At 40.2% G+C, this 21,104-nt stretch overlaps 1 protein-coding gene across 9 annotated transcripts in view; it reads right to left on the bottom strand.

The window, feature by feature from the left end:
• Nucleotides 1-19,117, bottom strand: part of CADPS (calcium dependent secretion activator) — a 483,558-nt gene extending 464,441 nt beyond the window's left edge. For 3 of the 9 annotated variants that reach the window (XM_026447116.1, XM_026447118.1, XM_026447117.1), the window contains exons 1-2: nucleotides 18,591-18,730; nucleotides 18,290-18,485 (exon numbers count right to left, since the gene is read on the bottom strand). In XM_026447116.1, the coding sequence (XP_026302901.1) occupies nucleotides 18,290-18,485; nucleotides 18,591-18,730 (336 nt within the window). Of the gene's footprint in view, nucleotides 1-18,289 lie in introns of all 9 variants that reach the window. The other 6 variants (XM_023200558.2, XM_023200583.2, XM_023200569.2 and 3 more) reach the window with 3 other exon arrangements.
• Nucleotides 19,118-21,104: the final 1,987 nt, after the last annotated feature.

Raw genomic sequence — 21,104 nt, 5'->3', positions numbered from 1 at the left:
CACTATAAGTAGAAGATATGTATGAGCAGTTTTATAATCTTTGGATAGAGAAGGTCTTTCACTGCATGAAACCCAGAAATTATTAAGAGGAAAAGTAGATTTTACTGCATTCAAAAATTCTGTTCAGCTAAACAAAAATATGTCAAACAACATAACAAACATAAAAATGGTCCACCACAAATGACAAAACTTAAATTGCACCAATATGACAATGTTAATACCACTAAAATAGAAATAGCTCTTAAAAACTAATAAGCATAACAATGGATGGAAGGTAACAGAATTTGTGAAACAAAAAATATAAAGGCACAATAAATATGTAAAAAGGAAATGCAAATACAGAATTTTAAAAGTAATGCATCGAGTTGCCAAATCAGAAAATAATGTCTAGTTTTAACATGGGAAATTTTTGAGACTCACTCATGCTCCACTAGTGGGAGCGTAAATTTCTACAGATACTTTGGAAATTGGTAACGGCATTTTAAATGTATATATTCTTTATATTAAAGACACATATATTTGGAGAGTATAGAAAGATAAGTACACAAAGATGCTTACTGCAGAATGTATATAGTAGTAGCAAAAAAAAAGAGAAATCAATACAACTGGTTAAATAATCTTACATCCATAAAATGGATTGCTACAAAGTCATTTAGAAGGATGACATGGTTTTATATTTACTGATAGGAAACATTTCCTATATGTAATGCGCAAAAAAGTAGGTTGCAAAACAATATATATAGAATTATTACTTCATATAAAAGTATATATATTAATCTCTATATATCCATGCAGATGTATAAATATATATTATGTGCTTAATGGATGTCTTTGGGTGGTAAGGTTGGGTGATTATTTCAAATTTCTGTTTTATGTATTTCCATATACTTTTCTATAAAATATTTATTTTTGTTTATAGAAACTGTAAAATTTAATATTTTAATGAATCATTTTGCTTATCTTTTTAGTTATAATAAAAGTCATTTTGTGCTAAAACATGATTTACATCTACAACGAAGTTTTTGCTTTTTGGTTTTAACTAAATTAAATCTAGAGTTAAGAAGAAAAAAGAAGTTGCTTCCTACAAACAGAATTCTATTTCCACTTTTGTCTAAACATAAATATTCAAAATAAAGAGTTAAGCTAATAAATCCCAGAATTCCTGTTTTAAAGAGAAATACAGCAGGAGGTCAACAAGTTTTGACTGTAAATAAGAAAAACTACAGCTCAAACTGACTTACAACAAGAAAATTTACTATTTTATTGGAAGTCCAGATGAAAGGTGGGCTCCAGATCTGGCTTGATGGTGTATGTAGCCCATTATTGTCATCAGGAACTCAAGTTATTTTCATAGCTCAGCAACTTCACTATCTTCAGCCTTGGCTTCAGCCTAAATTGAGTCTTCTCATGGTTCTAAGATGGCTGCCAGTACCAATTATGGTACATGCTTCCTTCCATTGAATCCATCAGGGGAGGAGGAGCAAAACCTCTCCCTTAAGCATGGAATACAAGTCCTCCACTTTGGTCTGATTGGATCAACTTAGGTCACCTGGGCACCTGACCCATGAGTCAATTGTATTCCAGTATAGTGCTGTGTGTTGATGGGTCTGAACTTAGCTGTATCTACTTCTAAAGCTGGGAATGGGGTATAATTTTTCATACCTGAAAAAGTTACAAGACTGTTTGCAACTAGGGAGTGAATAACAATTAGGTAACCAATTGTGTCTACTAAAAATGGGATATATAGATATTATATTTAAAATGTACAATAAAAAGCTTCATTTGAACTTCAATTGGCTGTTCATACTGATTAAACACACTAGGTAAATTTGTAGTTTATCCACTTTAATAATATGTGTTGAGTTCAAGGTTATGAAACAAGTGTAGATTCTCATCCAATGTAAAATGTCTTATATCACTATTTTCCTCAAAAATCTGCTTTATGATAGGCCGGCTAATTTGCAAATAAAAAAGAAATTACTGTATTCTAGATACCTTTGTTGCTATCATATTTATAGAAAATGTTTGGATTTTTAAAAAAATCTTAGGAATGAATTGTTATTGTTCTGAAACCACAGCTCAATGACAAAGGTAGTATTGAGTAACAGATTGTGCTGGAAACAAAAGACTATGCCAAAGGATAATGATTAGAGAAAGCTTTATATAAAAGTGTTTGGATGAGTACACAAGACAGAAATGCACAGAGTTCTTGCTGCAATTAGGGAAAGAGGAAATGTTCTGGATCACAAATCTCCCTAAATTTGGGCATATACAATAAGTATAATGTTGAATTTGGTTTTTCCTTTCCAGCGATCTTTACACTACATTTATTGCCAGATCATAAGGAAGTAAACACATGCTATTAATTTGGTTTAATATTTAACTTATGCTGCAACAGACCTAGCTTTCTTTAGTGAAAAGTAATGGATTGTTTTCCACACACAAGCAAATGGAGGCGAGAACAAGTGACACATTACGCCCCTCTTTAAGAGCTCAGCATGGCCTTCTGACTCAAATGCTAATTGAATATTGACTGAAAGATAGCTTTGGGCTCTCCACATAGAAAGAAAACTATGAAAAGCTCTTTGGACTAAATGGCAAATCTACAATCGTTTAGAACTGCTGCTTCAGGGGGAGACATGCTTCTGATTAATTGAAACAAGTGCACATCTTAACCAGTGTCTGTTCACTTTGAAGGTCTATAGTGCTGAATCATAATACACAGCAGTACATAGGCTGCCTGTGGAAAGAAGATAGTAGAAAGAAATCCTTTTCTTTGCTCCACTGCTAGGCAAACAGGAAGGCTGACAAATTATATGGGGCTTTTGTCAAAATTCATAGGGTGTTGTTTCCAATCTAGCCATGGAAAAATGCTGGAGCAAATCATGTACTCTGCAAATGAGACACTGGTTTTTGTTGACAATATTCTTCAGAAAATATAAAGACTCAAGGTGCCTTATGGGACAACACATCACTTCAAAACAAGGTCAAGGCCAATCACTCTCTATTTGCCAGTCACCCAGAAGTCTACATTATCTTTGATGGACCCTCTGCCTTGGTTTAGTGTTATTTCCATTGGAGCTACTCAGGGGTACAGATCATTTTCAAAGGCTCCCCACTGCCTACCAAATAAAGGACAACTGACAGTCTAGTAGCATTCAGTGTTTACCACTACCTGGTCCTAAGCTACCTTTCTGATCGTGCCTTTTGTGTGCTCTTTACTGTAGTTTTGCTTGGCTTTTGTCTTTGCTCATGCTGTCCCTAGCATACCTGTTCTTCCCACCCACGTTCAAATCCTACCTATTCCTCAGCTGCAAATGCAGCCTCCTCTAGGAAGCAGGCCCTTTGGTAAACAGTGTAGTGTTTGGAAGCCTTTCAGATGATGTAATGACCTGGTGACCCAGGAATATCTGAATCTTACCATAAACCAAAATCTCCTTTTCTCTTAAGAGAGCTATACTGATAGATGATGATGACAAATGGAAAATACCATCATCTCTCAGTATCTGCAGGAGATTGGTTCCAGGACCGCCCCATTCTGGCATATACTAAAATCCCCAAATCTGCACATACTCAAGTCTCACCATTGGCCCTGTGGAACCTGCGTAGCAAAAGTCAGCCCTCACTTTGCATGGGTTTCACATCCTGCTAATATATTTTCAATCCTCGGACTTGCACAGTTCAAACCCATGTTGTTCAAGGGCCAGCCATAAAATCACTATATTAGAACTTTCGAAGACTAGGCTGGAGCCTTTCTCTACTCCCATGCCCAGATCCAAACCTTACCACCTCTATTAACACATAAAAGATAGAAAAGATGGTACCAAAGAATGTGCAAGAAGAGACAAATGATTGGGAATCTTATGCTTCCTATTTATGCAAATAACTCTAACCATTAAATGCGGTCCATCCAATAACTTTTCTGTAATCTTACCACTAAGATAAGACTCTTTCCACTTGGGGAGGAGTGAGAAAGGGCAGGGAGTTTGAAAGTACCCTATTCTCTGGCTGCCTATGCAAACTTAGGTTGGTTTGGGGGATGAAATCATGTGGGAGAAAGGACAAATCCAAGATTCTATTTTAGTGTGGTTGGGCACACTGACAGTTTTCTCCCCAGATTCCAAACTGACATCACAAGTCAGGCTTCCTCCTCTCTCCTTCTATGGGCTTGACATAAACCTGGGTTTATTGTGGGGCTCATGTTTTCTTGGGGCTGGATTAAACTCCATCTGGATCCTTTAGGTCAGCTGGAAGCCAGATGGAATCACATGTTCATTCTCTGAAATGATGCCAGGTTCAACCCTATGAGCTTTGTCCAAGTGTCATTATGTGCTTCACAATGTTATGCAGAAGAGTTTTTGCACCTGCAGGGGCGTATCAGAATATCGGTCACTGAAATTAAATATAACTTAAAAGGGCAGGCACCTTGCTTTACATTTTTAGAATTTGTGAAAAAAAAATGAACATTCATAGCCCACACATTGTGACAAGTACATAAAAGTTACTATAAGAAAATGAAGACAAAGGTCAACAATTGCTGTAGGGAAATGCCTTTGAACTATTGATTCAAAACACTTCTACATATAGGCATTGATTTTTTGATATTTTTCTACAAATCTCCCCACAAAATTATAAAACTGATCTGTGCTGGATAAAACATTCAAGCCTAATTCATGACCTTTCCTTACAGTGTGAAGAAATGTATAGCTTCTTTTCTCTCCTTTCCCCATACCTTCCAGACATTTCTCTTAATCTTCTTAAAATGCTACATTGGTCATGTCATTGTCCTGCTCAGAATTCTTCAGCAGTTCTCAATTGCCTACAATGTGAAGTCCCCCACTCCTTAATCCCCTTACCTTGGTGAAGGGCATCTACCATCATGAACCAACCTTTGTTCTTATTTTCTGTCCAATATTGGAATCTTATACAATTGTATTTGTCTGTTCATATGTCCTCAAACTTGTTGTGCGTTATCTCATCTCTAAAGAGAGTTGAAAGTATCCTTCCCTTCTCTCAAAATGTATCACACTGCTATCACTTGATCTTCTCAGTCAGCTTGAGGCTTAGTTCAAATACCCCTTCTTCCACCAAGCCTGGCCAAAGGCTATTTCATTCATTAGGCAATAGAGGCATGGGGACTGGAGCCTTGAAACTCTCCAAGGCACTAAAAAAAAAATCCAAGATCCTAAATATTGTCTTCAAAATGTAGGAATAAACATGAAAAATCTAAATTAATATTCAATTAAGTGACTTCCAAACACATATTGACTCCATTAATTCTTAAATTTAGTCCTCATAAAAATACTGATACCATTGAAAACAATGGTGGTTTTTTGTTGTTGTTGTTTGTTTTTAGACTGAGTCTTGCTCTGTCACCAGGCTGGAGTTCAGTGATACTATCTCAACTCACTGCAACCTCTGCCTCCTGGGTTCAAGTGATTCTCCTGTCTCAACCTCCTGAGTAGCTGGGATTACAGGCTCGCACCACCATGCCCAGCTAATTTTTGTATTTTTAGTAGAGATGCAGTTTCACCACGTTGGCCAGGATGGTCTCAATCCCTTGACCTTGTGATCCACTCGCCTCGGCCTCCCAAAGTGCTGGGTTTACAGGTGTGAGCCACCATACCCTGCCAAGGTTTTTTTTTTTTTTTTTTTTTAAGTTTTCACAGATTCCTCTGAATGCACCATGATTCCTGAGAAATCATAGTCATTTATTATATAGACAAATAGCTTTGAAAGCAAGATTGAAAAACATACATTCCAGTTTTTTCAATAACCAAGTAGATGTGAAATGTGACATATATTTAAATTTTTTATGAGGTGAGGTGGACTCACTCATAAAGTCAAAGTGTGAATCACTATGACTTTCACAATTCTGCAATAAAATAAAGATTAAATAAAATGAAGCAATTTTTAAAAAAGCCTAAAATGGCCAGGCCATTCTTATTGTAAATCCAAGACTGACAGTGCAATGGGAGGAAGCCTTCGGTGCAGTTAAGTGGTCCAGGTTGGTGCTCTGTAGCCCATTCCAACCAGTGGGACTTCTCCAGACCTCACTTTTACTTATTACAAACAGGAATTTATTACAAACAGGAATTTATAACATGTCTCACATATACTCAGAAGGTTGTTTTAATGAAGCAATGAGGTAATCTCAGTGGATAGGCTACAAATTGTAGAGAGTATGTATTACTCTTCTGAATAGTTATAAACCAACAATCATGAACTCATGTATCACCTATTTATTGAACACCTATTTTACATACATACAATCTGTCAGACACCTGGGGAGACTAAATGATCTCTGCAGAGTCAGAAGGAAGAAAAAGAAACAGTTATACATTGAAGTAAGGTGTGCTGAATGCCTCAACGTAGTTAACATAGCACATGGTTAAGTGTGAAGGCTGGAGTCAGACTGCCTTGGCCCCAACCCATGTACTGTATCTGTGACCCAAGACAAGTTTCTTATCTGCTTTTCCTCTTGGTTTCCTCTTCTGTAGGATTGGGTGATTGATTAGTACCTATCTTACAGCGTTGCTATAAAGATTAAATGAGATAAGGCTTGTAAATATATAGAAGTGACTACACAGGGTAAAGGGCCAATGAATGCTATTTATTCCTGTACTTTATAACTGAGTGTTACCTTCTACCTAGGAAAGTAATGGAAGGCAAGGTAGGGAGGGCTTTTCAAGCAGGAGTGCAATGATACTGAGGCTCACAGAGAGCAATGAACACCACAGGGATAAGTGGCTCAATGGGCTGAAGTGAAGGGTGTGTGCAGGAAAACTGCAGTAGTTAAGCCTGAATGGGGAGTGAAGATCTACTTATGTCATGCAAGTTTCTATTTTATCCTGTGTAGGCAACAGAAAGCTACAGAAGAATTCTCAGCCATTGTTTGAAACAATGGTATCAAACAATTTGATTTCAATGGTATCAAATACAAGCCATGACTGTATTTGTGTTTCAAAAGTATCACTCTAGTAGTGGGTAAAGTATGGGCAAGAAAAGGGGCAGAGAGAACAGTGAGAACTTACTGCAAAAGTCCATGCAAACAATCATGTGGGCCCAAGGCAGGACATTAGTGATGACAATGAAGTGAAAGAGAAAAACAACAATTTCCTCAGGAGAAACATGGAGAGGACACATGCATTCTTTAGTGGTGAGGATGAACAAAGATTTTTTTCTTTTTTTTTTTGAGATGAAGTCTTGCTCTGTCGCCCAAGCTGGAGTGCAGTGGCATGGTCTCAGCTCACTGCAAGCTCTGCCTCCCAGGTTCACACCATTCTCCTGCCTCAGCCTCCTGAGTGGCTGGGACTACAGCCTCCGTCCACAGCACCTGGCTAATTTTTTTGTATTTTTAGTAGAGATGAGGTTTCATTGTGTTAGCCAAGATGATCTTGATCTCCTGACCTCATGATCCGCCCACCTTGGCCTCCCAGAGTGCTGGGGTTACAGGTGTGAGCCACCGCGCCCGGCCTCAACAATCAAAGATTTTAAGATGAATTGCACATTTGTGCCTTGGCCAGCTCAGTTATATGGTAGCGCCACTGGGTGACCATTCACTGAGTTAGAAAATACAATGGGAAAGAATCTAGATGAGAAGAAAAATTGTATCATTGAATGGTGTGAGGACACTGAAAGAAGATGCCATGGAGGTCAATGCTCCTTCAAGTGAGCTCGGTAGGCCTGTGTCATCTGTGAACTACTTCTTATTGGCCGTCACTGAGATAAAGTGCTTATACCAGAGATTACATCAATTTAATCACCATGCATACTGCTCAATACAGCTGACAACTTTTATAGCAAGACTTTCCTTGTAGAAGAAAGTAATGAGTTGATTTACATTCTAGTCCAAGTTCTTTAAAGAGCATTTACTGACCTGTACTTGTCTGTGACCACACCTTTAGCAGCACTGATGCAAATGGCTAGATGTATGGGTCTGGCAGTCTGGCAAGAGGCCTATGCTGGAGACAAAAGATTCGCAAATTTTAAGTGTAGAGATGTTAGTAAAGTCATGTTAGCGATGGAGTTGCTGAGAAAGATGGTATGGACAGAAGAAGAGGGCTGTGTTTGTTAGGACTGCCATAACCAAGTATCACTAACTGGGTAACTCGAGCAACAGACATTGTCAGAGGCTAGGTGATGATCAAGGTGTCATCAGAATAAGTTCCTTCTAAGATGGAAGAATCTGTTCCATGCCTCTCCACTAGTCTCTGGTACAATTTGTGGACTATCTTTGGTGTTCCTTGCTTGTAGAAGCATCACCCCAATCTGTCTTCCGTTTCATGTGGCATTCTGTGTGTGTGCATATCTCTGGGTCCAGATTTCCCCATTTTATAAGGACATCAGTCATAATGGATTATAGCCCACCCTAATGACCTCATCTTAATCTTTCAAATAAAGTCACATTCTGAGGCAGTGGGGGTTAGGAATTTGACATATAAATTTGGGGGGAACATAAACCCATAACAAGAGCCAAGAATGGAAATCTAGGAAACACCAATATTTACGATTCAGACACTCACCCTGTCCTGACTTAGTCTACGTCAGTGTATCTCAACTTCTCAACCAGATTGCTAGGTTCCTAGAGGTCAGGAAGGCCATCTAAAATGACTTTACATACTTTTTCTACAGGATCTAGTGAGTTTCTTGTACATAGAAGTGGTTCAAACAACATTGTCTGATGATGTATAACAAACAAAACTTGAATATGGAAGAACCCCCAAGAAATGTTTTGAACACAGTATGTTATGACACACTGCCTTATAGACAACAGTTGCTATACTTGTCAGAAAAATCGCCAATGTATATGTTCAGGATGTATTTCAACTCATTTGCTTAAACAACTCTATGCCTACCATTCACACCAAAAGGCTGTTTTTCTACATGGGCAACAGAAGGCATAATTATTTGCAAGAATTTTCAATGTTTTCCCTTTGCTTTCCTAAGAGGCATAGTAGATTCATTCTTCTCTGGACCACTCAGCATGTTTGCCAAAATCCCATTATCTTTTTAAAAGCATTACCACTCCCAGAGGATTTGCAACTTAGCATGTGCTCCTGGAACACTTAGGGATTAAAAAAAGAAAAAAAAAAGTTAGCTTCAAAGTATCTCAGAACTTTTTTACTGCACAGAAGTAATTCTGAGAAGCACATGATAAGTTGATATTTTCCTCCCATAGGCTGCTGAAAAGACATCAATACATTATCAATTTATTTCATATCTCTCAATTTGAGAATGGTAGACAGCAGATTGGAACACTTGAGGGCTTGATAATTCAATTTATTTTCAAACCTTTTTCCCACTTGTTAAAATAAAAGGAATAACACAGCAAAACGAATTTTCTTTGACTAGTGAAACGTATCAGAAAAGTCCATATCTAAGAAGCAGTTTTACTTTTTATTGATGTTTTATACATAGCATATTCTTATTACCATATCCAAAATGCAGTAGCTCTATAGTTATTATTTATTTATACCTTAACTATACCCAGAAAGGACTTTAGGCAGCTTACAATAAAATAACAGAAAATAATGCCAAAATTCTGTAAGAGAATAAAAGTAGAGAAAATAAGCACATTTATTTATGCCTAAATATGTAGAACTTACAGGTTCTGTGATACAACTTTGGCAACATTGTGGCTGACAGTAAATTAAACAGCCTAATCTTCACTAAATCAAATGAAATGTCCATAAAAATGCATACCCAGTATGAAAACTTATTTCTTTGGCTTCTGCTGATTTTAATGTTTGATCACTTAAACACACACTATGGTGACTCACTAGGATTCACCCATTGCAAGAGATTCATAAAGAAGACTTCTCTCTATAATGGATCTAGAAATTTGTCACTTTTTGGTATTAACAAACAAAGTTAAGAGGTAATAGATAGAATGTTTCGGTAACATAACTTATTTTGAAGTCATTTGATAATTGGTTAACTCTGAGAAGCTTTTATAAAAGTAAAAATTATAGAGACAACGTCTCTGTAATAAAGGTGACTGTATTTAAGACTCTTTTATTTCCTCTCTTTGGAAGCTCTCTAGGAAATAAAGCATCAGTGTGAAGTCTCAACAGTTGAACACTTACTGAACACCTACTACATGTCAGGTACTGTTTTGGGAGATGGGAATCTTACCGTCTAGTGAGTGATAGGCATGTGTAAAAAGGGTAATTTAAATATAAAGTAAAGGAGGTAAAAGGAACGATTGACTAAGGAGTTATGGTAGTACTTAGCCCACTACAAAGCTTTGAGTAAGGTTTCCTAAAAGAGATAACACTTGAGTTATAATAATTAAAGGATGAACAAGAGTGAATCGCTTGAAGAGAGGTGAGAAAGACATTTTGCAATAAGAAACAGTATGAGCAAAGGTACTGTAGTCTGAAATACTGTGGAGGAGTTTGGGGAACTAAAATGCAAGAACACTGTTTTTACTGTTACTGATAATATTTGCCCATATACCCCATATTAAAAATTTTAGATAAAGATTTTAAGCAACTAACATGTTTTTTCTCTTACAATGCTTACTATTTTTTCCCCATTTTACAGATCAGGAAACTAGGAAGTAAAGACATGCATAATGTTCCCAGGGTCACAAAGTCAACATGTCACAGAGCTGACCAGGAATTTGAACCAGGGACTGATAGTCTACAGAGTTAGTAGTCTTAGTCTCTGTACTCTGTTGCATATTACCTACTTATGCAAGTCTTACTCTATCTAGATATATAAAGTTTTGAACATACATGCTTAGAATTTACTCTCTACACAAACACAAAAGTATTTTATGAGTTCATTTTTAATGGTCATAATCAATATGGTAATAGTCAATATCATTACTATAAACCAACATTTTTAAAAGAGCTATTTGGATCGAGGACGAAAATATTAGGACTTGAAAAAGGCAGGTGACCTATTCAATGATAACAAACATAGTGTCTTTCCTCATAGTGGTTATGAAGAAAATAAGGAACTCTGAGGATCCCATCATTTACCAGTTGAGTGAACCAGCACCCCCTTATCTGAGTCTTCTGATAAGCTTGTGGCAAATCTTCTCGTGTACATGTGCTTGACATTAGCCATTTAAAATATCTCCTATGAGTTCTATCCATGTTGCTTTTGTTCAAAGTGAGGTTTTGAAGCCAGACAAATGGGTCCCTGTTTTTTGTTCAAAGAAATACAAGTGAAATGTCTCAACAAAAGTGGAAGAACAGAGATGTATTATACCCTGGACCCCATCTGGTTTATAGGTGATACTCTAATCATAACTACCTGCCTTCTGGTATTCTTGCCTCTGGTATTCATTTTAGTTCACCAGACTCCTCCATACTGTTTCATGATGATCATCATGATAATAGCAATAATGAATGTAAGACTTGTGATAGCTAGTACTTCATATATATTAACTTGCCCAATCCTTTCAGATAAAAACATTGCACATATCAACTTAGCAATAACAAGAGCTAACACTTGTATTGCACTTACACATTCCGGACATTGTTCTAACTGCTTTACTATATTATCTCAGTTAATTTTCACAAGAACCCAATGATCAAGGTACCACTGCAATTCCCATTTCATTCATGAGTAAACTGAGCTCAGAGAGGTCAATTGTCTGAGATCACAGAGCAAGTTACGGGTACAGCAAGAAAGCAAACCGAGGCCTTCTAATTTCAGAGTCTATGTCCTTAACCACTGTCCTTCACTGTCCATCGATATATCAATAGCAAGAGATAGACTCAATGCATTGGCTGAATTCATCCCCCTTTCCTCATCTATTAAAAACAGAAAAGTAATCATATCACATGCCTAGACTGACAAATGAAAAAGTAATAATTCTGATAATCGGCCCTCCAATTTGGCAAAAAGTATAAATCTAATATCAACAAGAAAACTACTATAGTTGCCAGAGACAAGGAACACAGAGTTCTAAATCTCAGATACTTCTCTTGGATGCTTTACAGGGGCCAGGGTCAGATCACTGATATTTGTTAAGCAATTGTAAAAGGAGATAGTGTTGGCAAGAACCCGATAGCTGGTATCCCACCATCCAGATTTATGTGGTGGATGGGTATCTTGGACCAATTTAGTTAAAAGTGATTAACATTATATTATTTAAATGATGGTTGGGTAGTCTTATTTCCATTGCTTTTTGCAAATACATAAAAACTCAGGCCCAGTGTTGTCGTATCTTCCACTTGTAAGAGAAGCCAGAAATCCAGATTTTTTATGTGAAATATTTTGATAGTTTTAAATGTTGAGAACTAATTCAAAATTTGAAAAGTGCTTTGTGGACAAAATACATTTGGGGATCAGTTTCAGCCCATAGGCCACAGTTTACAATCTCTCATGTAGTCTGCAGTCTTATAACCTTTTGAAATTTCACCTTATGTGAAGATTTAGACAGTTGAACTAATGAAATCTAACTTCATCTCTAACCATCTTGGATTCTTTAAGACACTGACCTGTTTTGTAATGTAAAATTGTACCAAACACAAGTTTGAATGAATTTATAAGTCTTGGTAAAAAGTAATCTCATTGTTCAGAAAGAATTATCAGCTCCTATATCTGGAGAGGACATTAGAAATTATCTGAAGCTTGTCCATCCCCTCTCCACATGAAAGATTAAGAAATTATCCCAGAGACTTGCCTACAAACAGTGGTTCATTAGTGGCAGGGTTTGAGCTAAAACACAGGTTTCAAAATACAGGTTGAGTGTCCCTTATCCTCAATGCTTGGAGCGGAAGCGTTTTGGATTTTTGCAGGATTTTAGAATATTTGCATTATACTGGTTGAGCATCCCTAATCCAAAAATCTGAAATCCAAAGTGCTTCAATGAGCATTTCCATTGAGCATCATGTCATGATCAAAAAGACTGATTTTGGAGCATTTTAGATACTATATTTTTGAATTAGGGATGCTAAATCTGTATATCCTTTCCCTTCATCATCTAGCTTTTTTCATTCTGTTATGGAAGTCATTTAGGCTCCTAGATCCTGCCATTCCTGCAGTCACTTCTGTACCAGTCTCTTCACTTACATGCACCAGTAAGTCACTCACCCTCTTTTTTGATTTAGCCTGGGTTTCTGTCACTTAGAACCAACAGAATCTGACTGACATTGTCTAACAGTGACTCTTTTCCACATTTCTGCTACCTAGTGTTCTTCTCCAGACTGGAACACCTATTTTTCCTATGCTTACTCAAATGAAACTAATTTTTAAAGACCTAACCCCAGTCTACTTTCTCTATGAAGACTTTTTTCTACTGTTGTGTCCAACTGTGTGTGCATGACTCTTACTTCTTCCTTCCCCACTTTAGTACTTCTAATCAGCGTCTTACAACTAAAAATTTCTTATTCAGCTTATTTGACATATACGTATGTTATCTTCCAAACTAGAAATAAGCTCTCCCAATTCAACAACCATATCTCACAGGTACCAGTTGCTTCTGCCATCGAGCCTGTGTGAGCACTTGGTGCAATGAGCAACTGGTCAGTTATTTAGAACATATTTCTAAGTTAGAACTGTCATCATTCCAGCTTAAGTTTTATAGACACCTGTCCCCAAATCACAAATACGGGTTAATTTCAATATGATAGCTTATGATTGTTTATTAAATTTGCTTTTGCAGTGGGAAGATCCCTAAATCATTTGACTTTCATCATTTTACTCAGTACAATTCTTCAGGGATGAAACATTTCCTTTGTTCTTCAGTTTTAGGGAATCACAAGCCTATTCCAGGTGTGTAATGAAGCAAAAACCTCTCATGGTATTCTGCATCTTCAGAAAGTCTCTGCTATCAGTGCATAACAGCGGCTTCCCAAAGCACCAAGGAAAATGGGGAGTTGGGGAATGCCAAAAAGCCCATTTAAATAATTTGGTTCTTCCCCTGATGAAGAGAAACAATTCTTTTTGAAGAAAACTTGGTTTAACAGTCTCTTTGTTCTCTCAAAAGGTAGAATTTTTTTAGAATGCAAATCATATGTTGCACTAACAAAGCAAACCTTAAGAATTTTGAGTGGTAGAACCAACTGCCTCAAAATATATCTGAATAGACAACTTTATTATTGATTCAAAACACACACATACTTGCGCTCTCTCTCACACACACATATAGTTAGCTAGCACTAGGTCTTGATTTTTATGAAAGGTATGGCTTTTGAGTCTTGTCCAAATAAAGCCAAGTAAATGAATAAGGGAAGAATTTCTATGGTTATGACTCAACATTAGCCGTAATTTCATGGGCCGATATAAGCTGAATCATATGGAAATGAGTAGCTTGAACTTACAAGTCATTTGCCCTCTTGAATGAAATAGGAATTGCTGTGTAATAGACAGTTTTAAGGATTATCCTTTTCCCTCATCATACACAGACACACATGTATACTATACCTATGTATGTAGACACAATACTCATTTTAGGCTATTTGAATAACTCCTACCTCATTTAAAAAATGGTCATGTCAATCTAAATATTACATGAGTTGCTAACAGTGCCTGCTTTTACATTCCCTAACTATACATAGCTAGTTCACACAAGGTAGCCACCCATCACCGTTACTACATAATTTAGAAACATATGGTATAGCTTTGCCATGCCAACTTCTAGGTATTCACTCTACCATTCTGACAAAAGAAGAAAAAGCAAAGAACTGCTTTCCAAACTGTCATTTCTGAGCTACTGAAACATACATTGTTACATTCTGGTGGGGAGATTTTTGTTTTGGTCATAAATTGTTATTGCCACCATGTTATATAATTTGATTCACAGTAATGTAACATAATATACCAGTAAATGATAAAATGTGTTTTTCAAATAGTCTGTTTAAAGTCCTCTCTTTAATTGGGAAGATTGTTGGACTGCTCTTTTTCTCAGTAAAAGTGAAACCAAAGTAATTGCCAAAATTATCCAAGTGATGGTAGTCTCCCTCTGTTCCTTCCAAAGTGTTCTTCTGAGCTAAAATCTTTTTCCTTTCAGCTTAAACGACATAGTAAAGTTGGTATAGTCTAGTGTTCAAATTTACCCACTCACAGTCCATCCCTCTCCTTCATATTCTTCAAGAAGTTAAACCGAAGCATCTACTTTGCCCATAGTGACTATATCTGATGGGTGTCCAGAGGAAGAAAGGAGGACCTCTCTCAATTCAAAGAGAAATAACTCTGGGTAAAGAAGTACACCTGACCCGTTGTTAGGATTCTAGGGCTCTTTTTATCCTAGACTATTTCTAGCCAGTATCTCATATTAAAAAGACAGGATTTGGGATCAGAATGCCTCACACTTCAATTGCCATCTTTTACCCATCTACGTGGTGCTTTAGGCAAATAAAATTTCTGAGTCTCAGTTTTTTAAAAAACAAGGATGGCAATCTGTACGTTGTTAGAGTTAGGAGATTTAAAAAATGATTTAAGAACAGAAAAAATTACTTTGGCTAAAAACTAAGGAAATCTGAATAAACTATAGACTTTAGTTAATAATAATGTATCAATATTAGTTTATTGCAACCCATGTCCCACACTACTGCAAGATATTAAGAAGGGAAATTAGATATGTAGTATATAGGAACTCTCTGTACCATTTATCAATTTTTCAGTGAATTGAAAGCTGTTCAAAAAGAGCCTATTCAAAAAATGATTGATGTGCCTTTCACATAGTAGGCACTTGAAAAAGCGGTAGTCAGTATTGTGATATAGATTGTTTGGTTTCACATGGTGCATTATACTCTGTACAATATGCTCTTTTCTCCATAATTCAGCAATTCCTTTTCACAGATTCTGTCTCTCTGACCTCCATGTCACCCTATCCCTTTCTCTACATTTTTCTTCTTTTTCTAGTTCATCCTTTTCTATTCTACTGCAAACTCATGTTTAGTTTACAACTAGTTTATCTTTCTTCAAGACTAACTTTAGCTCATCAACTCTATTTGTTGGCTTTAAACTTTACCACAGTGATTATGCAAACCTTTTAATTACTCTCAATGATTGCTTATTTTTTAAAAATCAGAGTTCCAAGCTTTCTACTTGAAGGAGCAAAACACACTTTTCTAGAAAGGCATTAAAAACTTACAGATATAGCAGTGAAAAATCTTTTTGTAATAAGGATATATATATATATATAATTATTTTAAAAATTTAGCTTCCCAGTATAGCCAACAGCCCTGGGATAGCTTCAGTGGGATAAGTATTTAGCAATAGTTTGCTGTGATGACTAAAAATACTTTGACCAAATGCCAGTGTTATCAATCTGTCCTGGAGTCTCTCTGATGTTAAGGTCATGCGTAAAAATGGAACCAGCATGCCCCTCAAAACCACAGCTTTGTGTGGATTCAGGTAAAACATACAATCAGATCAGAAAAATCTGGCCTCATAATGATCTCTAAGGTGGCTGAAGGTTCTGTTTAGAAGAACTGTATCTCTGTGGGATTTCTTTCTCCATGCTAGCTCTGGACTTAAGCATCTATTTAAAGGACAGAACTCTAGAGACTTTGATAAATGTGTCTAGACACCCCGCCCCCCCCAACCCCTTTCAACCTAACACTTAAAGTCACAGTTTTCATTGTCAAAGGAATGGGATATTTTTGGCTGGTGCTGTTATTACTGGGATAGATTTTGGAGGTTGAAGTTCCCATGCTATAAAGACACAATTACAACAGGAATTCCAAACTGAAATGTGAAACATTAGGCCCCGTGAACTCAACATCCAACCTTAAAATAATATCCCAAAAACTTTTACTGCTCTGAGGATACTTTTGCTCTACTGCAGTCCAAAATACGAACTGAAAAAAACAAGGGGCCACAGATAGAGATGGAGAGCCGTGTGTGTAACCCACCTCCTGTCTCTCATCCTGGAAATGACTTTTATCTTTTAATGAAACGATATCCAAGCTCATGATGGCTGAAATAAATCATCAGTGCTGGGTGGTGTGTGTACACATGTAAGCAAAACAAACAGAAATCTGTGCTAACTCAAGGTAAGGGTGGAGAAATATGGAAAACCTAATGCTACTACAGCAACATGTTATTTGGTCTTAAATGGCAGCAACCGAAAAATTCACTATTTTAAGACACCAGTCTCACAATCTTGATGGGGTTACGACTGGCCTCTCACACTGCCTCTCTGACTGGCTTTTCTGATAGCTCAAGTGCTGCAAATGTATTTAAAAGAGAGAATAGAACGCTGACTTTCTTCACTAACTCACTTCAACGGGGTGCCTGACTGCTTCTCTTCTGCCCCCACCCCCCGCCACTGCCCCTCATTTTGCAGTAACCCTCATGCCTTTCTCCAGCTAAACAACAGCTGATAGAAATAGGCACGAAAACAAAAACAAACAAACAAACAAACAAAAAAAACAAAAAAACACACATCAAAGGCAGCGCAGAGCTGCCTCAGCCTTGCCCCAGCCTTAGACAGAAAAAGCTTTTGATGCCTCTGATTGCGAGGCTTTTTGCAGCTGTACTTTATCAAGGCAGCAGTGGCAGGGCTTGGAGGACCCAGGCGAGCCAGAAGGTGGCGGCGAAGTCACCTTGGGAAGAGGAGAAGAGGGTCAAAGAGAGGAAGGCGGACGGGCTGACCCGGACGGAAGGACTAGAGGAAGTGCCCCTGCTCTGGGGTCAGTGAGGAAGAACTCCAGCCATAAGGAAGCAGCGCCCCAGGACCCTTTGGGGACCCTAGTCGGTGATCGGCTGACCCGGGCAGGGAGAGGAGGGTGCCCTTCGCAGAGTCACAGGAAGCTTCGCCTTCCGGGCTTGCTTTCTCCCGCCTGTCCCTGCGCTTGCTCTCCGCCCCAGCGAGCGGAGCGCGGCTCCAAGACGCTCTTCTCCCTCCACCTCGGCGCCCCCACCTGCCGTTGCCCCCGCCCGCCGACCGCACGCCCAGGAGGGCGGGCCCGGAGTTGAGCGCAGCCGCCCGCCGCTGGAGAGCGCTGGGAGCCCTGCAAGCGAGCAAGGCCTCTCTGGGCGCCGAGGGCTGCAAGTCACTCCCCGAGCCTTTCGGGCCACAAAGCGGGACCTGCCTGCCTCGCTCTCCCCAACGCTCCCGGGCTGGGGGGCTCCGGCACGCGGCGCTGCGCTCCGCGGCCCTCGCCGGTCCCGGGCAGCTCCAGGAGCGCTCCAGGCTGGGTTGGGCCGGGTCTGGGCGAGCCCGGCCGCTGGGAAGGGGCCTCGTAGCCCTCTCCCCAGGGCGCGGTCTCCACCTCTCCTGCTCCTCCTCGCCAGCTGCGCCTCCAGCTCCCATTGTTCGCCCCGCCCGCCTGGCGACGTCCGGGTGCTGCTCCCTGGGCCTCCCAGGCACACCTACCTTCTGCTGCCGGCGAGCCATGTCGGTGGGCTGCTTGGCATTAAAGGGGTAGGCGATGCAGCGCATCACGAACACATACAGCTGCAGCCTCTTCTTCCTCTCCTCCTCCTCTTTCTGCAGCCGCTCCAACTCTTCCTTCTCCTTCTCGCTCACCACCGACGGGCTGGGGCTGGAGGGCCGGCCGCCGCCAGCGCGGCTGCTGGGTTGCAGCCCCCCGGCCCCGCCGCCGCTGCTCGCGCCGCTGCCCCCGCCGCCGCCTGCGCCTACCCCGGCTCCGGCGCCCGCGCCGGCGCCCCCTAGCCCGGCGCTGCCGGCGGAGCCCTCGCTAGTACGGCTGGGAGACAGGCGCGCGCCGGACGCGGCCGAGCCGAGCACCTCCTTGCCGCTCTCCTCCTCCACGATCTCATCCGATTCTTCTTCGCTGGACGAAGGGTCCAGCATAGTGGCGCCTGAAGAGCGGGGTCTCTGGAGCCCCCGGCTTGGAGTGCAAAAGGTGGGGGGCGCTGGAGGCAGCCGGGGATCGGCTCTCCCGGGTGGGCGCTTCTCCTCAGGTCAGGGAGCGAGCGGGCTGCTGCTCAGCCTCGGCCGCCGCGACTGATCCTCTGCCCGGCGGTCGCGAGCTGGGCTCAGACCCAGGAGCGCAAAGGGAGGAGGGGAAGGGAGAGGTGCGTCCGTGGACTCGAGGTGGGCAAGTGGGAGAATCAATTGCAAGCCCTGAGCCCGCAGCCGGATGCCATCTGCGGCCGCTGAAGGAGGCGCCTCCAGAAAAGATGCCGAGTGTTGCAAGCTGTCGATGCAGCCAAGAGCCGAAGAGGCATCTTGCCGATTGGGGAGGGAGCGGCGCTTACGTGTTTATTGGCTTAACTCTCCCGTGTCCGCGGCGTAAAGGGCTGCTGCAGAAGGCTGGAGCGGGGAGAGCGCGGAGCGTCCTCAGAGCCTCAGTACTTCTGACCCCAATACCTTGCCACCATCCTCCTCTGCCCCCTTCGTGGATAATTTTTTTCTTGATATCTGGCTCTCATTGCCTCAACCCCATTTCCCCTCCCGCGGACAAAAAGTTCTTGGGGGAGGGAGAAATCCGGAAACCAGCAGAGCGGGCTGTTTGGAGACGCTAAATCGAGAGGTCTCACTTAGGAGGAGGAAGTCCGTGAGATCTTATGCGGGAAAGAAAGGGTCCATCTCATCCCCAGGCTTCTTTACACCTGGGGCGTGGGGGCTGGGCAACGTGTTTGTCCCACCTGTGAAAACTCTGATTCCAGCAACTTATTCCACATGCGCCTAGTCTAATTAAAATATCAGTTAATCAAATTTTGAATGGATTGATTCAAATGGCAACTCAACCATTTATGTAGCGCCCCCGCCCTTGCCTACCCCCCACCCCCAAAATCTATGATGAATCTTCTTCAGTTCCTAAGACCTGGGAATGCTTTCTGCTGAGGTGAGCCTACTAGAGAAATAGAAGGGTTTCTGGTTGCTTAACCCTCTCTCCATTCTGACTCGGTGGAGGCTTGGGGACCCCGCGATCAGACAAAGACACCCTAAGAACTCAGCGGCGTCAACATCTAATGTGTCGACTGTCGCACTCTCTTCACCCCTGCCTCTTGGGTAAACTATTAATACAAAGCAGCAGATGGTGCCTGCCTTCCCCCTGCTCCTTTCACTTAGGCCAATAAACCCGGTAAACGAGGGAGCTGGCCAGCGTGCTGAATGTAACCTGCGACCCGCAGGCAGATGGGTGAAAACAAACCACCAGCCACCTTCAGAACTTAGGCTATCTAGAGACCTCTCCACTTCATCGCCTATATTTATGTATTTTCTAGTTCCCTAATTATCTGTGGATCCTCGTGGGAGTGACTTTAATAGTGTAGAATGAGTTTAAAGTTTAAATCACGTTTGTCTTTACGTATTTTATAATTTACCATGAGTTTCACAGTAAGCTTTGAGAGTAAACTGACCTGTTTGAGATCTGCAGAGGAACTCAAAACAACTCGTTTCACATTAACCCCAACAATTCTGTTTGATCTTTTGAGTTAAGTACTTGGATGGCTTATATTTGACTTCACCACCATACTTCAAGGACACAACTTTTGTGGCGATCACACATTTGGTAACAATATAAAATTTTTTAAAAAATTGAGCAGTGTGGGGATTGTGACAGTTTTGCAGCCTCACTTTTTCTTCTAAAGAAGTAAAGGATCTTCAAATCATGTGGTATTGGTTTTTCTGGAACAGAAAATATAGTAAGCCAAACAATTGATCAACAACCTTTATCCAGCACCTTTTAATGAAGTAACACATTGTTCTAGGTGCTTGGGATAGATAGAATTTTTAGAAGGCATTCTCTTAAAGAGTCTATAATCTCCTTTAGGAGTTACAACATAAACATGTGAAGAAGATTGACAGCACTTATTTTGAGGCAACATATCAACAAATCCAGGTCAGTAAACTGCAAAAAGCTTGCATGAATGAAGCAACTTGAAATGAAGGGAATCAAAATTCTCAAAGAAGAGAATAAAATCTTAAGAGAAGAAACCATATACATGGGTGGTGAAAAGAGAAGGTATTGCAAGTGGAAGAAGTGGTTTGCAATAGCAATAGGGCAAGGGATCAAGTAAGGTTAAAGAGTGTTATGGAAATCAGGTATGGGTAGGTGACAGGAGGAGGAAAGAAAGAGCTGAAATTATAATCCATTTGGCAAAATAAAGGGACAATGTTTAGGACACAAATTAAGGAGTATGTGATTATTTGGGGAGGAGATGCTGTTGAAGGCCAGAAACAGGTCATTTATTGATTAAATATTTCTTCTGAAGTCTCT

Source organism: Piliocolobus tephrosceles, chromosome 2 (genome assembly GCF_002776525.5).
Source record: "Piliocolobus tephrosceles isolate RC106 chromosome 2, ASM277652v3, whole genome shotgun sequence".
NCBI classification, from domain to species: domain Eukaryota; kingdom Metazoa; phylum Chordata; class Mammalia; order Primates; family Cercopithecidae; genus Piliocolobus; species Piliocolobus tephrosceles.
This window is presented reverse-complemented; position numbering and strand designations above follow the sequence as displayed.